This window comes from Biomphalaria glabrata, chromosome 13 (assembly GCF_947242115.1).
Source record: "Biomphalaria glabrata chromosome 13, xgBioGlab47.1, whole genome shotgun sequence".
Classification (NCBI taxonomy): Eukaryota; Metazoa; Mollusca; class Gastropoda; family Planorbidae; genus Biomphalaria; species Biomphalaria glabrata.
The window spans coordinates 2,374,525-2,389,788 of NC_074723.1; the positions used below are offsets into that span (position 1 = coordinate 2,374,525).

General features: G+C 37.3%; 2 protein-coding genes across 2 annotated transcripts in view; one reads left to right on the forward strand and one right to left on the reverse strand.

The window, feature by feature from the left end:
* Nucleotides 1-10,411: 10,411 nt before the first annotated feature.
* LOC129922379 (uncharacterized) lies at nucleotides 10,412-13,403 on the reverse strand. Its single transcript, XM_056008272.1, has 2 exons — nucleotides 13,351-13,403; nucleotides 10,412-11,459 (listed from the first exon to the last, which is right to left on the reverse strand). Exons 1-2 carry the CDS (start codon nucleotides 13,401-13,403, stop codon nucleotides 10,412-10,414), a joined length of 1,101 nt encoding a protein of 366 aa, XP_055864247.1.
* A 522-nt stretch (nucleotides 13,404-13,925) lies between these two features.
* Nucleotides 13,926-15,264, forward strand: part of LOC106053653 (uncharacterized) — a 35,093-nt gene continuing 33,754 nt past the window's right edge. The window contains exons 1-3 of the mRNA XM_056008273.1: nucleotides 13,926-13,955; nucleotides 14,302-14,349; nucleotides 14,637-14,799. Of these exons, the coding sequence (XP_055864248.1) occupies nucleotides 13,926-13,955; nucleotides 14,302-14,349; nucleotides 14,637-14,799 (241 nt within the window). The remainder of the gene's footprint in view (nucleotides 13,956-14,301; nucleotides 14,350-14,636; nucleotides 14,800-15,264) is intronic.

Sequence of the window (15,264 nt, forward strand, 5' to 3'; positions counted from 1 at the left end):
GGTAATTATTGTACAGAAAGCAAGATTGATTCGAGTCTGGTTGTGAGAAAATGTATGAGGTCTAACCGGAAGTAGCACATCTGGACGTGTGTTGCTTAGATGTCACTACTGGTACATGCGGGGGTCTCGCCCTGTACGTAGGCAATATAGAACACATTGCCAGATACCTGGATCTTGCTAAAAGGGATCAATCGCAGCACGGAGCAATAGTTCATGGTGGCTTACAAATGACAGGATGTCACAGCGCGAGCTGAGTGCTTTCAGGGGGGGGGGGGGTGATGACGTCACTAGATATAGCAGACGACATGTTTCGAGTGTTAAAAAAGATGTTGATACATCCTAGCCCAAACCTCCTGCAGGACAGCCTCGTATGGTGGAGGGCAAGGATAGAAACCAGGGACCATCTTGACCGGCGGACGACAGCCAGCGCGCATATCACGCTGGCTAAAGTCATGTCAGTACAGCCTCACCGCTGACCCCACATTTCCTGGTAACCAAGATCAGTATATGATATATCTTACAGAATAGCAAACCGGTCATAGCACTGGTCAAACACTTGACCAGGGAATCGGAAATACTCCTGGTATAGATCTACTAAAGGAATATCAACCTATTAGTCCTCTTAATTTTCAATCTTGTTGAATTAACTTTTCTAAGCTTCAATTAATCTCCATAAATTTTTTTTTCCCTAGAGTAAATGACATTTTCAGTAATTAAGAATTCCTTTAGTATCTGGACATGTCCATCGAATGTAATTGAAGGTCCTAAATCCAATTAATATTCCATTAGTGAGTCTGACATTAATTAGCTAATCTGTAGTACAAGTGTGTGTGTGTTTGTGTGTGTGTTTCTATTTAATTAGATAGATCTACAAACGTATTAATTTTTTTTTTTTTTTTTTTTATATTATATTGTCGGCAGTAATTAAGTATCAATATTAATGAATTAACCCACATTCCCTTTGTATGCCATGCGCTTTTAGTGAAAAAAAAAAGAGAATTTTTTAAAAAATTATATGACAAAAAAGAATTTTCTAATCAAAAGTGCGCTTCTAAAAATTTGTTTGTTTGTCAAATAAAATACATATAGCTAGCCAACTACAATTCATGAAACATCTGTAATATATAAATAATTTTTTCATCTTGTTTAGAGAATGTTCCGCTAATTGATTAGCGTAAAAGCGTTTTGCCATCTAATTGAAAACTTAATGAAAAAAAAACAAAAAATCCAAGATTCATAAAAATGGCAGTAGTGTTGGCCAACCAACGAGAAAACACACTAAAAAGGCAGCATTTAATTAACACGAACAGACGTTTTTTTCTTATCTATTTTTAGCAGCTCAGGAAAGGGAAAAAGCCGCTATTGGTTTTATTCTGTCTGTCCGTCAGTACGTCTCTCTGTCCGTCCGTTTCGCTTAGATTACAAAAAAAAAAAGTGGAAAAGGTATTGAAAAGCTGATGTGATAATTTAGATCTTTCTTAGTTCTGTTGCAACGGCTACTTTTGTTTTTCTAAAAACATTTATTTCTAGAACCTTGTTAGCTTTTTTATGGATGTTTGTCTCAAACCGCTGCCCAAATGGGGTTTGTTTTTTGCTAATGATTTTACCAGCAGCATTTAGGATTCTATGAAGTTTATTTTTATTTTTAATGTTCAGATTGCCATACCAGGCAGTGATATTAAAACTTAGAATATTGCAGATGTGAGTGTGATAAAACATAGCCAAGGTCTTTTCCCTAACATTAAACGATCAATGTCGGATCTTTTAAGATCATCTGTAATGTCTGAGAGGGGAAACTTTTCATATATATATATATATATATATATATATATATATATATATATATATATATATATATATATATATATATATATATATATATATATATATATATATGTATATAAGAGGGCGCGGTGACTGAGTGGTTAAGCACTTGGCTTCGGAACCTAATGTCCTGGATTTGAATCTCGGAGAAGACTGGGATTTTGAATTTCAGGGCGTCCCTGGGTCCACCTAACTCTAATGGGTGCCTGACCTAATTTGTGGAAAGTAAAGGCGTTTGGTCGTGTGATATCCTCATGCCACCCTGCTCTTTATTAGTTGTCCAAAGAAACAGATGTCCTTAAGATCATCTGCGAGGTCTGTGAGGGAAGACCTCTCTATCTAGCAACGATAACTTACCCAATTATAATGAAATTAAAAGCTATTTTTATTTGACAAAGAAAAGGTAAGTTCATTTTTGTTTAAAAATAGTTCAAGAGTTCTATATCAAGTTATTTTATAGGTCTTCAAAGGTTTAGTAAGACTAAATATCTGGAGTTACAACCTTCACAATAAACAACACGGCGAGAAGAGAGTATATGTGTCTCTATTCGAGATTTTTATCTAGGACAGAAAAGCTATAAATAGATATCTTTTTCGAGTATTCGGTGTATAGAATAAAGGAAGTGGTGGTGACCTTTTTTTTTTATATCTGTTCATGATCAATTTTGTTCACTGTTTAGCACTGCAGAATCAAATTTTTAAAACTTTTCCGTTCGATGCTTGTAATTTCTATTTATCTAGTTGGCCACAGTGAAATTGAAATTTTGCATCCTTCACTGTTTAGTTTCTCGTGAAAAATCTTAAATATTTTTTGTAAGCGTTGTGTGTGTATTGTGTATGCATATTTAATGCGTCTAGATCTCTGTGACTGAACTTGTTTTTTTTACGAACATGTATACAGTTTATATACGTCAGCGTTTGCTAATGTCACTAGAGTTATACATAATGGATGTTACATAAATCTCACGGTATGGGAAGGATGGTTTTAGCTCCGAGCCAGAGAAATAGAATCCAAGAAAGACAACAATATATTTGTCATGAAAAAAACTGGATTTATTGTAGTGTGTGTCTCTGAGCCTGTAGACCAAGCCCTGGAGTGTGTTTATGTTTGATAACCATTCCTAATTCCCCAGTGGATAAAATCTAGGTTAGCCTTTTTTTTTCTGGGTTTTTTTTTTGGTAAGACTCGTGGTTTTCTTTATACAACAATTATCTCCCGTCTGGGTGAGTTGATGATTGTGTGTTTGTCAGAATGAGTTATCTTCCATGCGTGTGAGTTTGTATTTAAATCGTTCAAAGATTTTTAAAAATGTTTTAGTTAATTTAAAAAAATATCTCAATGAGCTAAAGGCGTAATCTCAAACATCGGAAGCTCATTTCTACGTCTGAGTCTAAAAATAGACTCTAAATTTCCCTCAGACCCACATTTTCCTTAACCATGTTGTCCTCCCCCCCCCCCACACCCGCCGGAGGGCTGGTAAGTCTTGCGGTATGGACGCTGGACTGTCGTTCGGTCGTCACGATGGTCCCGGGTTGATACCCTGCCCGCTCCGGTCTCCCGTCGTCGTGCGGGAGGTTTGAACTAGGAAGTAGATTATCTTCAACTCTGAAGGAACATCCGAAACATGTAAATCTTCCGAAACATGTAAAACATCCGAAACATTTGAAACATCCGAAACATTTAAAACATCCGAAACATGTAAAACATCTGAAACTTGTAAAACATCTGAAATATGTAAAACATCCGAAACATTTAAAACATCCAAAACATGTGAAACATGTAAAACATGCGAAACATTTAAAACATGTGAAACATGTAAAACATGTGAAACATGTAAAACATCTGAAACTTGTAAAACATCTGAAACATGTAAAACATCTGAAATATGTAAAACATCCGAAACATTTAAAACATCCGAAACATGTGAAACATTTAAAACATCCGAAACATGTAAAACATCTGAAACATGTAAAACATCCGAAACATTTAAAACATCCAAAACATGTGAAACATGTAAAACATGCGAAACATTTAAAACATCCGAAACATGTAAAACATCCGAAACATGTAAAACATCCGAAACATTTAAAACATCCGAAATATGTAAAACATCCGAAACATGTAAAACATCCGAAACATGTAAAACATCCGAAACATTTAAAACATCCGAAACATGTAAAACATCCGAAACATTTAAAACATCCGAAACATGTAAAACATCCGAAACATGTAAAACATCCGAAACATGTAAAACATCCGAAACATGTAAAAACATCTGAAACATGTAAAACATCCGAAACATGTAAAACATCCGAAACATTTAAAACATCCGAAACATTTAAAACATCCGAAACATGTAAAACATCCGAAACATTTAAAACATCCAAAACATGTGAAACATGTAAAACATGCGAAACATTTAAAACATCCGAACATTTAAAACATCCGAAACATTTAAAACATCCGAAACATGTAAAACATCCGAAACATGTAAAACATCCGAAACATGTAAAACATCCGAAACATGTAAATCACCTGAAACATGTAAAAACATCTGAAACATGTAAAAACATCTGAAACATGTAAAACATCCGAAACATGTAAAACATCTGAAACATGTTAAACAATTCTCTATAGTTGACCACTCTCCTCAGGTATTTTAGTTTTCAGTGGTTCAGACTACCAGGAAAATAATAAAATGCAAACAAAGATATTGTTATAACCCTAGTGGCGGACTGAAAGGGTTAAAGTGTGTGTGTGACCTACTGACACACGAGACTAAGGCGAATCACACAGGTCAACGGGTCAACAGGTCAACGGCTGTTGAACAAGGGACAGTACTGCTAGTTCACGCAAATATGACCCATGTTGTGGTCATGTGAACGAAAGCCTTCACGGAAGAGGCACAGTGTGTAACAAGAGACAGTTGAGTCCAGGACAGCAAGGCAGTAAGGACTGTGTGCTACAAAGTTGAGTCCAGGACAGCAAGGCAGTAAGGACTGTGTGCTACAAAGTTGAGTCCAGGACAGCAAGGCAGTAAGGACTGTGTGCTACAAAGTTGAGTCCAGGACAGCAAGGCAGTAAGGACTGTGTGCTACAAAGTTGAGTCCAGGACAGCAAGGCAGTAAGGACTGTGTGCTACAAAGTTGAGTCCAGGACAGCAAGGCAGTAAGGACTGTGTGCTACAAAGTTGAGTCCAGGACAGCAAGGCAGTAAGGACTGTGTGCTACAAAGTTGAGTCCAGGACAGCAAGGCAGTAAGGACTGTGTGCTACAAAGTTGAGTCCAGGACAGCAAGGCAGTAAGGACTGTGTGCTACAAAGTTGAGTCCAGGACAGCAAGGCAGTAAGGACTGTGTGCTACAAAGTTGAGTCCAGGACAGCAAAGCTGTAAGGACTTGTGGTACCTTGTGAGTCCTCGAAAATGTAGCTGTACGAGCTAGAGAGACTAGTAATGTTAAGTTAGGCAGTTCTGTTAAGTACAAGAAAGCATTTGAATTTGATGTAGCCAATTGTGTTGAATTGGCTGTCGATGTATTTGTAATGAAACCGCCACTTTGTTACTTGAAGCTCTTGTTGTCAAGTTGATGTTTTAGATGTGTTGTGTTGTTGGGCAGTGTTCGCAGAAGGCCTGATTAGGAGAGATCGTAACAGTATATTAATGTTGTACCTAAGCGATTCGGGATTTCAATGGCGCCACTGAGTTCACCCAACTCGGGCACCCAGGGCCGGCCCTAGCATTTGCGGGGCCCTATGCGAAACGGATCACGCGGGGCCTAGTCTGGGTAGGGATGAGCATAATGTCAAAATTATTATTTTTGGAATTAGAAAATAGGCCTAATTTCGTCTTTGCAATAAATTTTTATCAAATGAAAGGTCGCAATGCCACTTTTTATTTATTGGCACCCCAAAATGTCATTTCTTCAGGACATTTGAATACATTCAAAAAAAGTCCAGGACTTTATCGTATATTTTACCTTATCATGAGATTTCCTGGAGACCCTGGAAAATCAGGAGGTCGCGAAAACCCTGTTATTTTATATACGTTATAATGGTTTAATTTAATAATGTACACTTCGAATTAGCGCGGGGCCTATGAAAGCGCGGGGCCCACGGCGACCGCATAGGCTGCAGTGGCCTAAGTCGGCCCTGTGGGCACCTGACATTAGTTGGGAAAAAGTAAAAGTCGTTTGGTCGTTGTGCTTGTCCCCTGACACCCTTTATTACTTCTTTCTCTCCTAACTGACGATACCAGCGTTGATTTCAGCAGAATGTGGTAAATAATTACTGGGAGAAAGAGTTAACGTGGACCAGAGATCTGAAAGGGGAACTTTACCTACCGTTACAGTACACACAAATTTATGCCATTACATCTCGAGCGTTTCTACAACCCAAAAAGTCAATCTTAAAAGACGGTTAGAAAGGTTGAAAACAACGCATAAAAAATAATTAACATACTATAAATAGCAATTTAAATCAATACATAAATATTTATTTGACCACTCCTGGAGAATATAAGAATACTATTAAAAAGCTGCGGTGATTGTGATACAAAGTTCCTCGTTTTTATTTTCCCCACTTTAGGACCAAGTAGACACCTCCTTTGATGCTGGAGGCAACGTCAATGCTGGACTGACCGCTACCACCATAGTCTCCCAGTGGACATGGGCAGCCACTCTATTGCAGTCGTCTGCTGTCGCGGCCAAGGTAAGTGTCTGGATTGTTTTAAAACGCTATACTCTCTGGTTACTGGAGTCGAGCATGATTGAAATAAAGAAACAAGCGAATTATAAAAAAAAATTATAAAAAAAACAGCTTCTCTAACAGCTCCATATTTACAGCCGTGTATACCAATAATGTAAGTTTTATTTCCCTTTATAGGAGGCGCGGTGGCTGAGCGGTAAAGCGCTTGGCTACCGTACCGGGGTCCGGGGTTCGAATCCTGGTGAAGACTGGGATCTTTAACTTCAGGATCTTCGGGCGCCTCTGAGTCCACCCAGCTCTAATGGGTACCTAACGTTAGTTGGGGAAAAGTAAAGGCGGTTGGTCGTTGTGCTGGTCACATGACACCCTCGTTAACCGACGGCACAGAAACAGATGACCTTTACATCATCTGCCCTATAGACCACAACGTCTGAAAGAGGAACTTTACTTTACTTTATTTCCCTTTATCGATATCAAACGCTATTAGTTTATTTTTACTATTTAATTAATTAATTAATTGTTATTATTCATGTTCTGTTAGGAAGAATCAGCGATTGTGCAAAATTTTAACTTGCTCCGAGAAAGAGAAGTGAGAGACATAACGTGTACGAAATTTGTACCAGACAGACAGACAGAATGAGTTTTTAAAAGAGTTGTAAAAAAAACTCACTTTTCATTCTTGGGATCTTCGAAACCCCAAAATCTCGCCGATGGAAAAAAAAGTGTGACTTATCGTTAATGAGTCCTAGAATAAGATTCGTCCGTAGTATTACAATAGCACATGTTTATTATAACCAACTTTTGATAACAAACGACCCCCTCTTTTTTTCACCCACGCGTGGAACCGCCTTATTTGCAATACCAGTAAATAGTCAGGAGAAGTCACTCATGACCCGTGACCATTCAATGGTGAAAAAAAAAATGCGGCAACTACGCCCCTGATATTTCAGAGGCCGCTAGAATATAGCTCAACATTTCACAGCAGACGATCTTTCAGCCTGTATATCATCCTAACCTTTTTGTCATCAATAATGTATAATTTATACTTTCTATGTATCGGGGAAATCCAAACATAAGATGGAAGTTCAATACATTTCAAAACTCGCTTCACAATTTCTACGCTCCCTAATTGTCCACGTGATTCCCTTTCCAGTGTCACGCGCTCTACTTCTGCCATCCCATTGGATTTCACCCAAGCTTCTTTTTTTTTTTTTTCTTCTTCTTTTATGCATCTATCTCCGCAGCTGAGGTGATCCTCAGATCAAAGCAAGGGGACACCACTACAGATCACTACGTTAAGAGAACAACTATAAAAAATTCAGTAGCAGACGACCAATACTAAACGAGACCAAACAATGAGCTGCCAGATAGAGCAGAAACATTGCCTCGGGGCTGTATGTGCAATTTCGTTTAGTAGACCAGCGGATCTCAAACGGGAATTATTTTAAACAGAAATACCTTAAATAATTACGGTCTAATAACAAATATTGTAATATTTTTTACGAAGACTATCAAATAACAGACATTATAGGAATAACAACCGTTTATATTTGCACAGAATGGGAAGGCAAACAGAAATCAAACCATTTATACTTTTTAATAAACAACAATGAAATATTTTACTTTCTAAATTACAAATTAATTATCAAGTGGTCGTGGCTAATTCATATCCACGTGTGGATGAGTGCATGAACAAGAACTCTTCAGTGATAGGAAAACTATAAAAGATTTTAGACTAATTGTTGATGGCCATTGACTTGTAGCACCAGACGATAACGAGACCGATGCAGGCGTATTATACTTTAAGTTATAAAAACTTGAAATACCTTGAATAACTTCTTTGAGAACGAAACAAAATATAACTTTTTATTACAATATCGACAAATTTAACTTGAAATTAAATGAAACAAATGTAGTAGATTTTTAGTCATAATATAAAATGGTATTCTGAACAAAGTCTAACTCACTAGAAAAACACGTCTTTTCACTCTGGCGTTCTCGACTCGTCTCTCTCTCGTACGTAACATGTATTACGACATTGACGCTTATCTTGCATCATTCACACTGCATAGCAACCAACCAATCGTTAGCTTTCTCTCTGGGCAGATCTTACAGAATGCGTCATACCACAACACTTATGTTTTGTAAAATGTTTGACATGTTTCGGATGTTCCTTCAGAGTTGAAGATAATTTACTTCCTAGTCCAAACCTCCCGAAGGACGACGGGCAGGTTTTGAACCCGGGTACATCGATAAATCTGAATGACAGCCCAGCGCGCAAACCGCACGACCAGGCAGCCATTATAAAGATGAATTTAGTATGAGTTCCATTGTTCTCATTTACCCTAGAGCAACATATGTTGGTTAGTATCTAAGACATTCGTTTCTACTGCATTCCAAATTATCTATTTAATTTTTTAAGCGGTTTAAAAAATTTAATCTCTTTTTTTTTTTTTTAAGTAGTGAGAAGGTTTATATACATAATAGATACTTTATATCATATGTTCAATTATTGTTACTGTTAGTAAGGGTTAGTGTATGCCTTTCACTTAAATCTGTAACTCTATAATGAATGTAAATACTGTTTAGGCGTTTTAGGAACGCTGAAGATAAAATGAATAGAATTGAAATTTTCATTTAGTAACCTATGATTTGTAACAAATAAGTAAAAATAGTATCCCCCCGACCCACCAGTGATACTGTTACTATTACTTTTTTGTTCGTGGTAGAGTCGGGTGGGGGGGCTGTCAATCATTTCCCAATATAAGTAGCATATGTTCTTGAAAATAAGAACTAACTGTTTACACAAATGTGTAGCTGCACCGCCTGAACTAACCCATGGAAGGTCAATCGACTAATGGCCGTTTACCGACTTCCTCTCCCAGATCTGCAGGTGCATATAGGTACTTGTTACATTTAATAGAGTTAACATATATTTACATAAATGTGTACATCCTAAACTATAGCACTATATCTGTTAATATTTTCTATCGTTTAAGTCTTGCCCTCACCATAGTATTTTTTTCATAGCACTAATTGCACTGTTTAATGTCGCGTGAAATAGTTTCGAAGTCTAAGTAGGTCAAGTGAAAACATTTAACCTACATTCTAGAAACCATCCAGGCGTATCACTCTAATAGATTTACTTAAAAAAATGGTATTAAATAGAAGACATCAAATCACGTTTCAAAACATCGATAAAACTCTTTCACTATGACTATATAATGCTGTGATGATTTTAAAAAAAATCACATCAAAGGTATTGATTCTAAGCTTAAATCATTTATACCTGACGTTTTTAATGTGTTTTATAAGAAGACTTACACAATATATTTACTTACATAATAGTGATAGTTAATAACTGTACTGTACTAAAATTAGTTAATTATATATAAAGATATTTTACATACAGAATTGCTTGAGCTAGAATAATGGAAATCAAATAGGAGCACGCCTTTTCATACAGAGTAAAACCTATTGACCATAGACAAGTTACACAAATTATAAACTCAAATTTCCAAGATGAATAATAATCAGATCTTGAAAGTACTGCATTCGCTACTATATTGATGAAATAATTAATTTTAAAAACTCAAATTTGATGACGCTTTGTTTTTAAATAAATGTTTGCAAATATAAAAGTACATAAAAGTAAACTGCTATTTAGCCTTGGCTTGGTCAGATTACTATTAGAATTGGGATAATCTGTTTCGGACCCTTTAATCCAAGAAAACCAAGAAACTATAGAGATGCTCCATAGACTTTTGAATATTGTCACAATATCAAAATTACCAACTGCTACATTATTGAAGGTAGAGACACTTCTAGGTATGATGACAATTATTACAGAAAAACAATGATAGTGGTGACGAAGATGTTAATTATTAATTATTGTCGACGATGGTGATGATGATAATGAAGGTGATGATCATAACGACATTGATGTTGATAGTGTTGTTGTTAATGATGATAAAGATGAAGATGATGATAAAGACATTGATGCTGATAGCGTTAATGTTAATGATGATGAAGATGAAGATGATGGCTAAGACATTGATGCTGATAGCGTTAATGTTAATGATGATGAAGATGAAGATGATGATAAAGACATTGATGCTGATAGCGTTGATGTTAATGATGATGAAGATGAAGATGATGGCTAAGACATTGATGTTGATAGTGTTGTTGTTAATGATGATGAAGATGAAGATGATGATAAAGACATTGATGCTGATAGCGTTGATGTTAATGATGATGAAGATGAAGATGATAGCTAAGACATTGATGTTGATAGTGTTGTTGTTAATGATGATGAAGATGAAGATGATGATAAAGACATTGATGCTGATAGCGTTGATGTTACTAATGATAAACATGATGATGATGGCTAAGACATTGATGCTGATAGCTTTAATGTTAATGATGATGAAGTTGATGATGATGGCTAAGACATTGATGCTGATAGCGTTAATGTTAATAATGATGAAGATGAAGATGATGATAAAGACATTGATGCTGATAGCGTTGATGTTAATGATGATGAAGATGAAGATGATAGCTAAGACATTGATGTTGATAGTGTTGTTGTTAATGATGATGAAGATGAAGATGATGATAAAGACATTGATGCTGATAGCGTTGATGTTACTAATGATAAACATGATGATGATGGCTAAGACATTGATGCTGATAGCTTTAATGTTAATGATGATGAAGTTGATGATGATGGTTAAGACATTGATGTTGATAGTGTTGTTGTTAATGATGATGAAGATGAAGATGATGATAAAGACATTGATGCTGATAGCGTTGATGTTACTAATGATAAACATGATGATGATGGCTAAGACATTGATGCTGATAGCTTTAATGTTAATGATGATGAAGTTGATGATGATGGTTAAGACATTGATGCTGATAGCGTTGATGTTACTAAAGATAAAGATGATGATAAAGACATTGATGCTGATAGCGTGGGTATGTGGTGAGGATGATGACTTTGATAACGATATTGATGGCTCTAATAATGATGATGATGTTAGAAGTGACAATCACTCATTCATAATTTTTCGTCACATGTCAGATATGCATTAAAACTGTATTTGTCAATGTATGGAACTCGTAGCACTTCAAGACTACATGACAACGCTGGAACTCTCTAATAATGCTACAACTAGAAGCTATTGATTTTTGTTTCCAAGTTGTTGGATTCGCTTCTTGTTATTTGCATAGCTGCTGCAGCGATTGCTTTCTAGTCTTTGTTCTAGACTGAATGGTAGCATCCTCTCTGTTGACAAGTTTGTTTTCTATACACACACAGGGAATGAGTAGGGAGGTGAGAGGGGGAGGGAAATGAATGGGGAGAGAGGGAGAGATGGTGGGGGGTGGAGATGGCATAAGTGTGAAATGGGCACATTGGATGAGAAAGTTGGTAGGTATGAATGTGACAGAATGTGGCAGAGTGTGACAGAGTGTGACAGAGTGTGACAGAGTGTGACAGAGTGTGACAGAATATGACAGAATGTGACAGAGTGTGACAGAATATGACAGAATGTGACAGAGTGTGACAGATTTTGACAGAATGTGACAGCGTGTGACAGAGTGTGACAGAATGTGACAGAGTGTGACAGAATGTGACAGAATGTGTCAGATTGTGTCAGATTGTGTCAGAGTGTGACAGAGTGTGACAGAGTGCGACAGAATGTGACAGAGTGTGGCAGAGTGTGACAGAATGTGACAGAATGTGTCAGAATGTGTCAGAATGTGAGAGTGTGATAGAGTGTGACAGAGTGTGACAGAATGTGACAGAATGTGACAGACTTATAAAGAGGGTGTTCACGAAAAGTAAAGGAATAAAGTTACAGAAGAGGAGAGAAAATATAAAGGAAAAGAGAAAGTCAAGGAAAAGAAGAAAAAGTTATGATTTAATAAGGAGGCGCGGTGGCTGAGTGGCCAAACGCTTAGCTTCCGAATTCAGGGGTCCCGGATTCGAATCCTTATATAAAACATATCTTAGTTATTGGTTTCACGCTTTTTATTTGTCAGTTCTTATCTCGTCTACAATAATTGAAATAAGAAAGACCAACAATCTCTGGTCATACGTACAGAAAAAAAACAACATGCATCCATTTTCATTACTAAATATGAAGGAATTATCTTATTAGCTTCGTTAAATGGTTTGAATAATGTATTTTATGTTTGAGAACCACATTATAAACAACAAAATTTAATTTAAGTACACACATTGAAAAAAATGTTTCGTGAGTTCAATGTAACAAGAATTCGATATTAAACTCCCTACACTGCTAGTAGGTTCAGTGATAATGATTGAGTGATGTACATATAAAAACTGTTACTAAAGGAACTCATGCCTTTCGGCTGGAACTCCCTAACAAAAACATTAATGTTTCTTGGAACCCTTTGATCTTCCATAGAAACTAAAGACAGTTTCCTTTTGAAAGAATCCCAATATCAAGGACCTCGATCGTGTCTACAACGAAAAAAAATGGTCAACCCAATGATCGTCAAGTCTGCACAATTTCTGAACGGTGTTAACCTTAATTAAAAACTATAAATTTATAATTGATGAACTCCAGTGGGAATATAACAATGAGCAGTGTAAATGATCATGACCTATATACAACTTCTCAATAAACTTGACTGCTCAACAGTATTATATGGTCTGGACGTGGATGCGTTAACCTGTTTGTCTTGTGTGTTGGTGTAAGTGAAAGTATAATCTGAAAAAAAAAGGCTCGTAGACCAAGAAGTCTTTTAATATCATCTCATCTCATCATCTCTGCCCGGGGCATAGACTACCAACCAGCTTCCTCCAGGCATCCTCGGTTCTGGGTGAGTAAGTCCAACTGTCACCATGTCTTGCCCATCTGCTTGGCATCTGCTTCCATATCGCGGCGCCATGTATTCCTGGGCCGTCCCCATCTTCCTATTTCCTTAGGGGGTTACAGGTTAGGGCTTGCTTTGTTATGTTGGATGCAGGCTTGCGAAAATGTCTGTTTGTAAAATGTTTTACATGTTTCGGATGTTCCTTCAGAGTTGAAGATAGTTTACTTCCTAGTCCAAACCTCCCGCAGGACGACGGGGGATGGGAGCGGGCAGGGTTTGAGCCCTCGACCGTCGATAAATCCGAACGACAGTCCAGCGCGCAAACCGCACGACCAGGCAGCGAAGGGTGTGACCTATCCATCTCCAGCGTCTCTGAAGGATATCTACTTCAATAGTCTGCTGCTTTGTTCTTTGCCACAGTTCCTCTTTTAATATATTAGTCCGAAAATAGGCAATGATTTCTCAATTAAGAACAGGACATAAGCCCGGTCGGAGCATTTCGCCAATGTAAAGAAAAACCTTGATTGGCGTGGACAACACCTGGACGAGGAAATGATTGACCATTTGTTAAGGGAGTGTCCGGTACTGCACAGATGCATTTTTTTTTTGTCTGAGGATGATTGCAAGAATTTAATCTCACTGCAAGTGTCCACAGTGTTTAGTGTGAGTAATGTGGGGTGTCTTCTTAGCAGAAGTCTGAATAGCGTTACTAAAGTATTTCTTCGTCCTATCTTATAAGCTACAGACGTTCCTTATAATAGAAGTTAATTATATCATAGGAGTATACATGAGTGTATCTCGTCTTGCATGTTAGCCCCATTCTGCTTCCACTTGTAATAATTTAATTCTTTACTTCTAGTTAGTACCCACCCACAACGTTGTAATATTTCTGCATTTAAATTTCTTTCCCTTTTTTTTTTTTTTCTAGTATGGAATAAGCGGCTCGTTTTGGTACGCTTCAGGGGCGACAATACAGGTTAGTCTTAACAACTATCATTTTTTTAATTAACTCCCCATGATTCTCATTAGTTGTAATAGTTTCATATAATCACGTGACATTCATCAGCCATGTTTTTATGATTTTATTTGCCCGATCATATATATGAAAGATTATCTCCCTTTAGTTTTTTTCTTATGATCAATGAAATGTTTTGACAAGATATATCTCCAAATATCTCCAAATCAATACACCCCAAAAGGAGAAAAAGACTTCCCGTTCCAATGCGTTTAAACGTGTAACCTTTGAACCTACTGTTATTTCAGATTCTATTATTCTCCATGCTGGCAGTTCAACTGAAGACCAGGGCCCCTGGGGCTAAAACTTTTCTCCAGGTCATCAGGGCCCGCTTCGGGAAGTCAACCCACATAGTCTTCTGCATCTTCGCACTGGCCACCAATGTAATAGTGACCGCTATGCTGATGTTAGGTAAGAATAATTGTCAGTTTAAAACTTGGGGCCTGTGGCCCGAAACATGTCTGCCGAATGGCTGCCTGACAGGTCAGTGTGTTAAGTTCGCTAGTTCAAACTAACCACTCGCTGAGAGACCTCGTGACATTGCAAATGTATTGGTTAAGACAGTAGTATCGACTTTTTGAAGTAAATATAAAGTGTAGTACACCTTTCTAGATACTAGATACAGACCTAGGGGCAGATGGTGTATAGGTCATCTGTTCAGGTGGTCTAAAGTGAAGTAAACCTTACTGACCTAGGGGCAGATGGTGTATAGGTCATCTGTTCAGGTGGTCTAAAGTGAAGTACACACTACAGACCTAGGGGCAGATGGTGTATAGGTCATCTGTTCAGATGGTCTAAAGTGAAGTACACCTTACTGACCTAGGGGCAGATGGTGTATAGGTCATCTGTTCAGGTGGTCTAAAGTGAAGTACACCT

What these genes read in the sequence shown, in the direction of transcription:
- LOC129922379 (XM_056008272.1), bottom strand. Translation starts at nt 13,403, where the DNA reads ATGGTGACAGTTGGACTTACTCACCCAGAACCGAGGATGCCTGGAGGA. An exon ending in AGGATGCCTGGAGGAAGCTG is followed by an intron (nt 11,460 to 13,350) that starts GTTGGTAGTCTA and finishes CTTTATCTTTAG; the next exon opens with TAACATCAACGCTATCAGCA.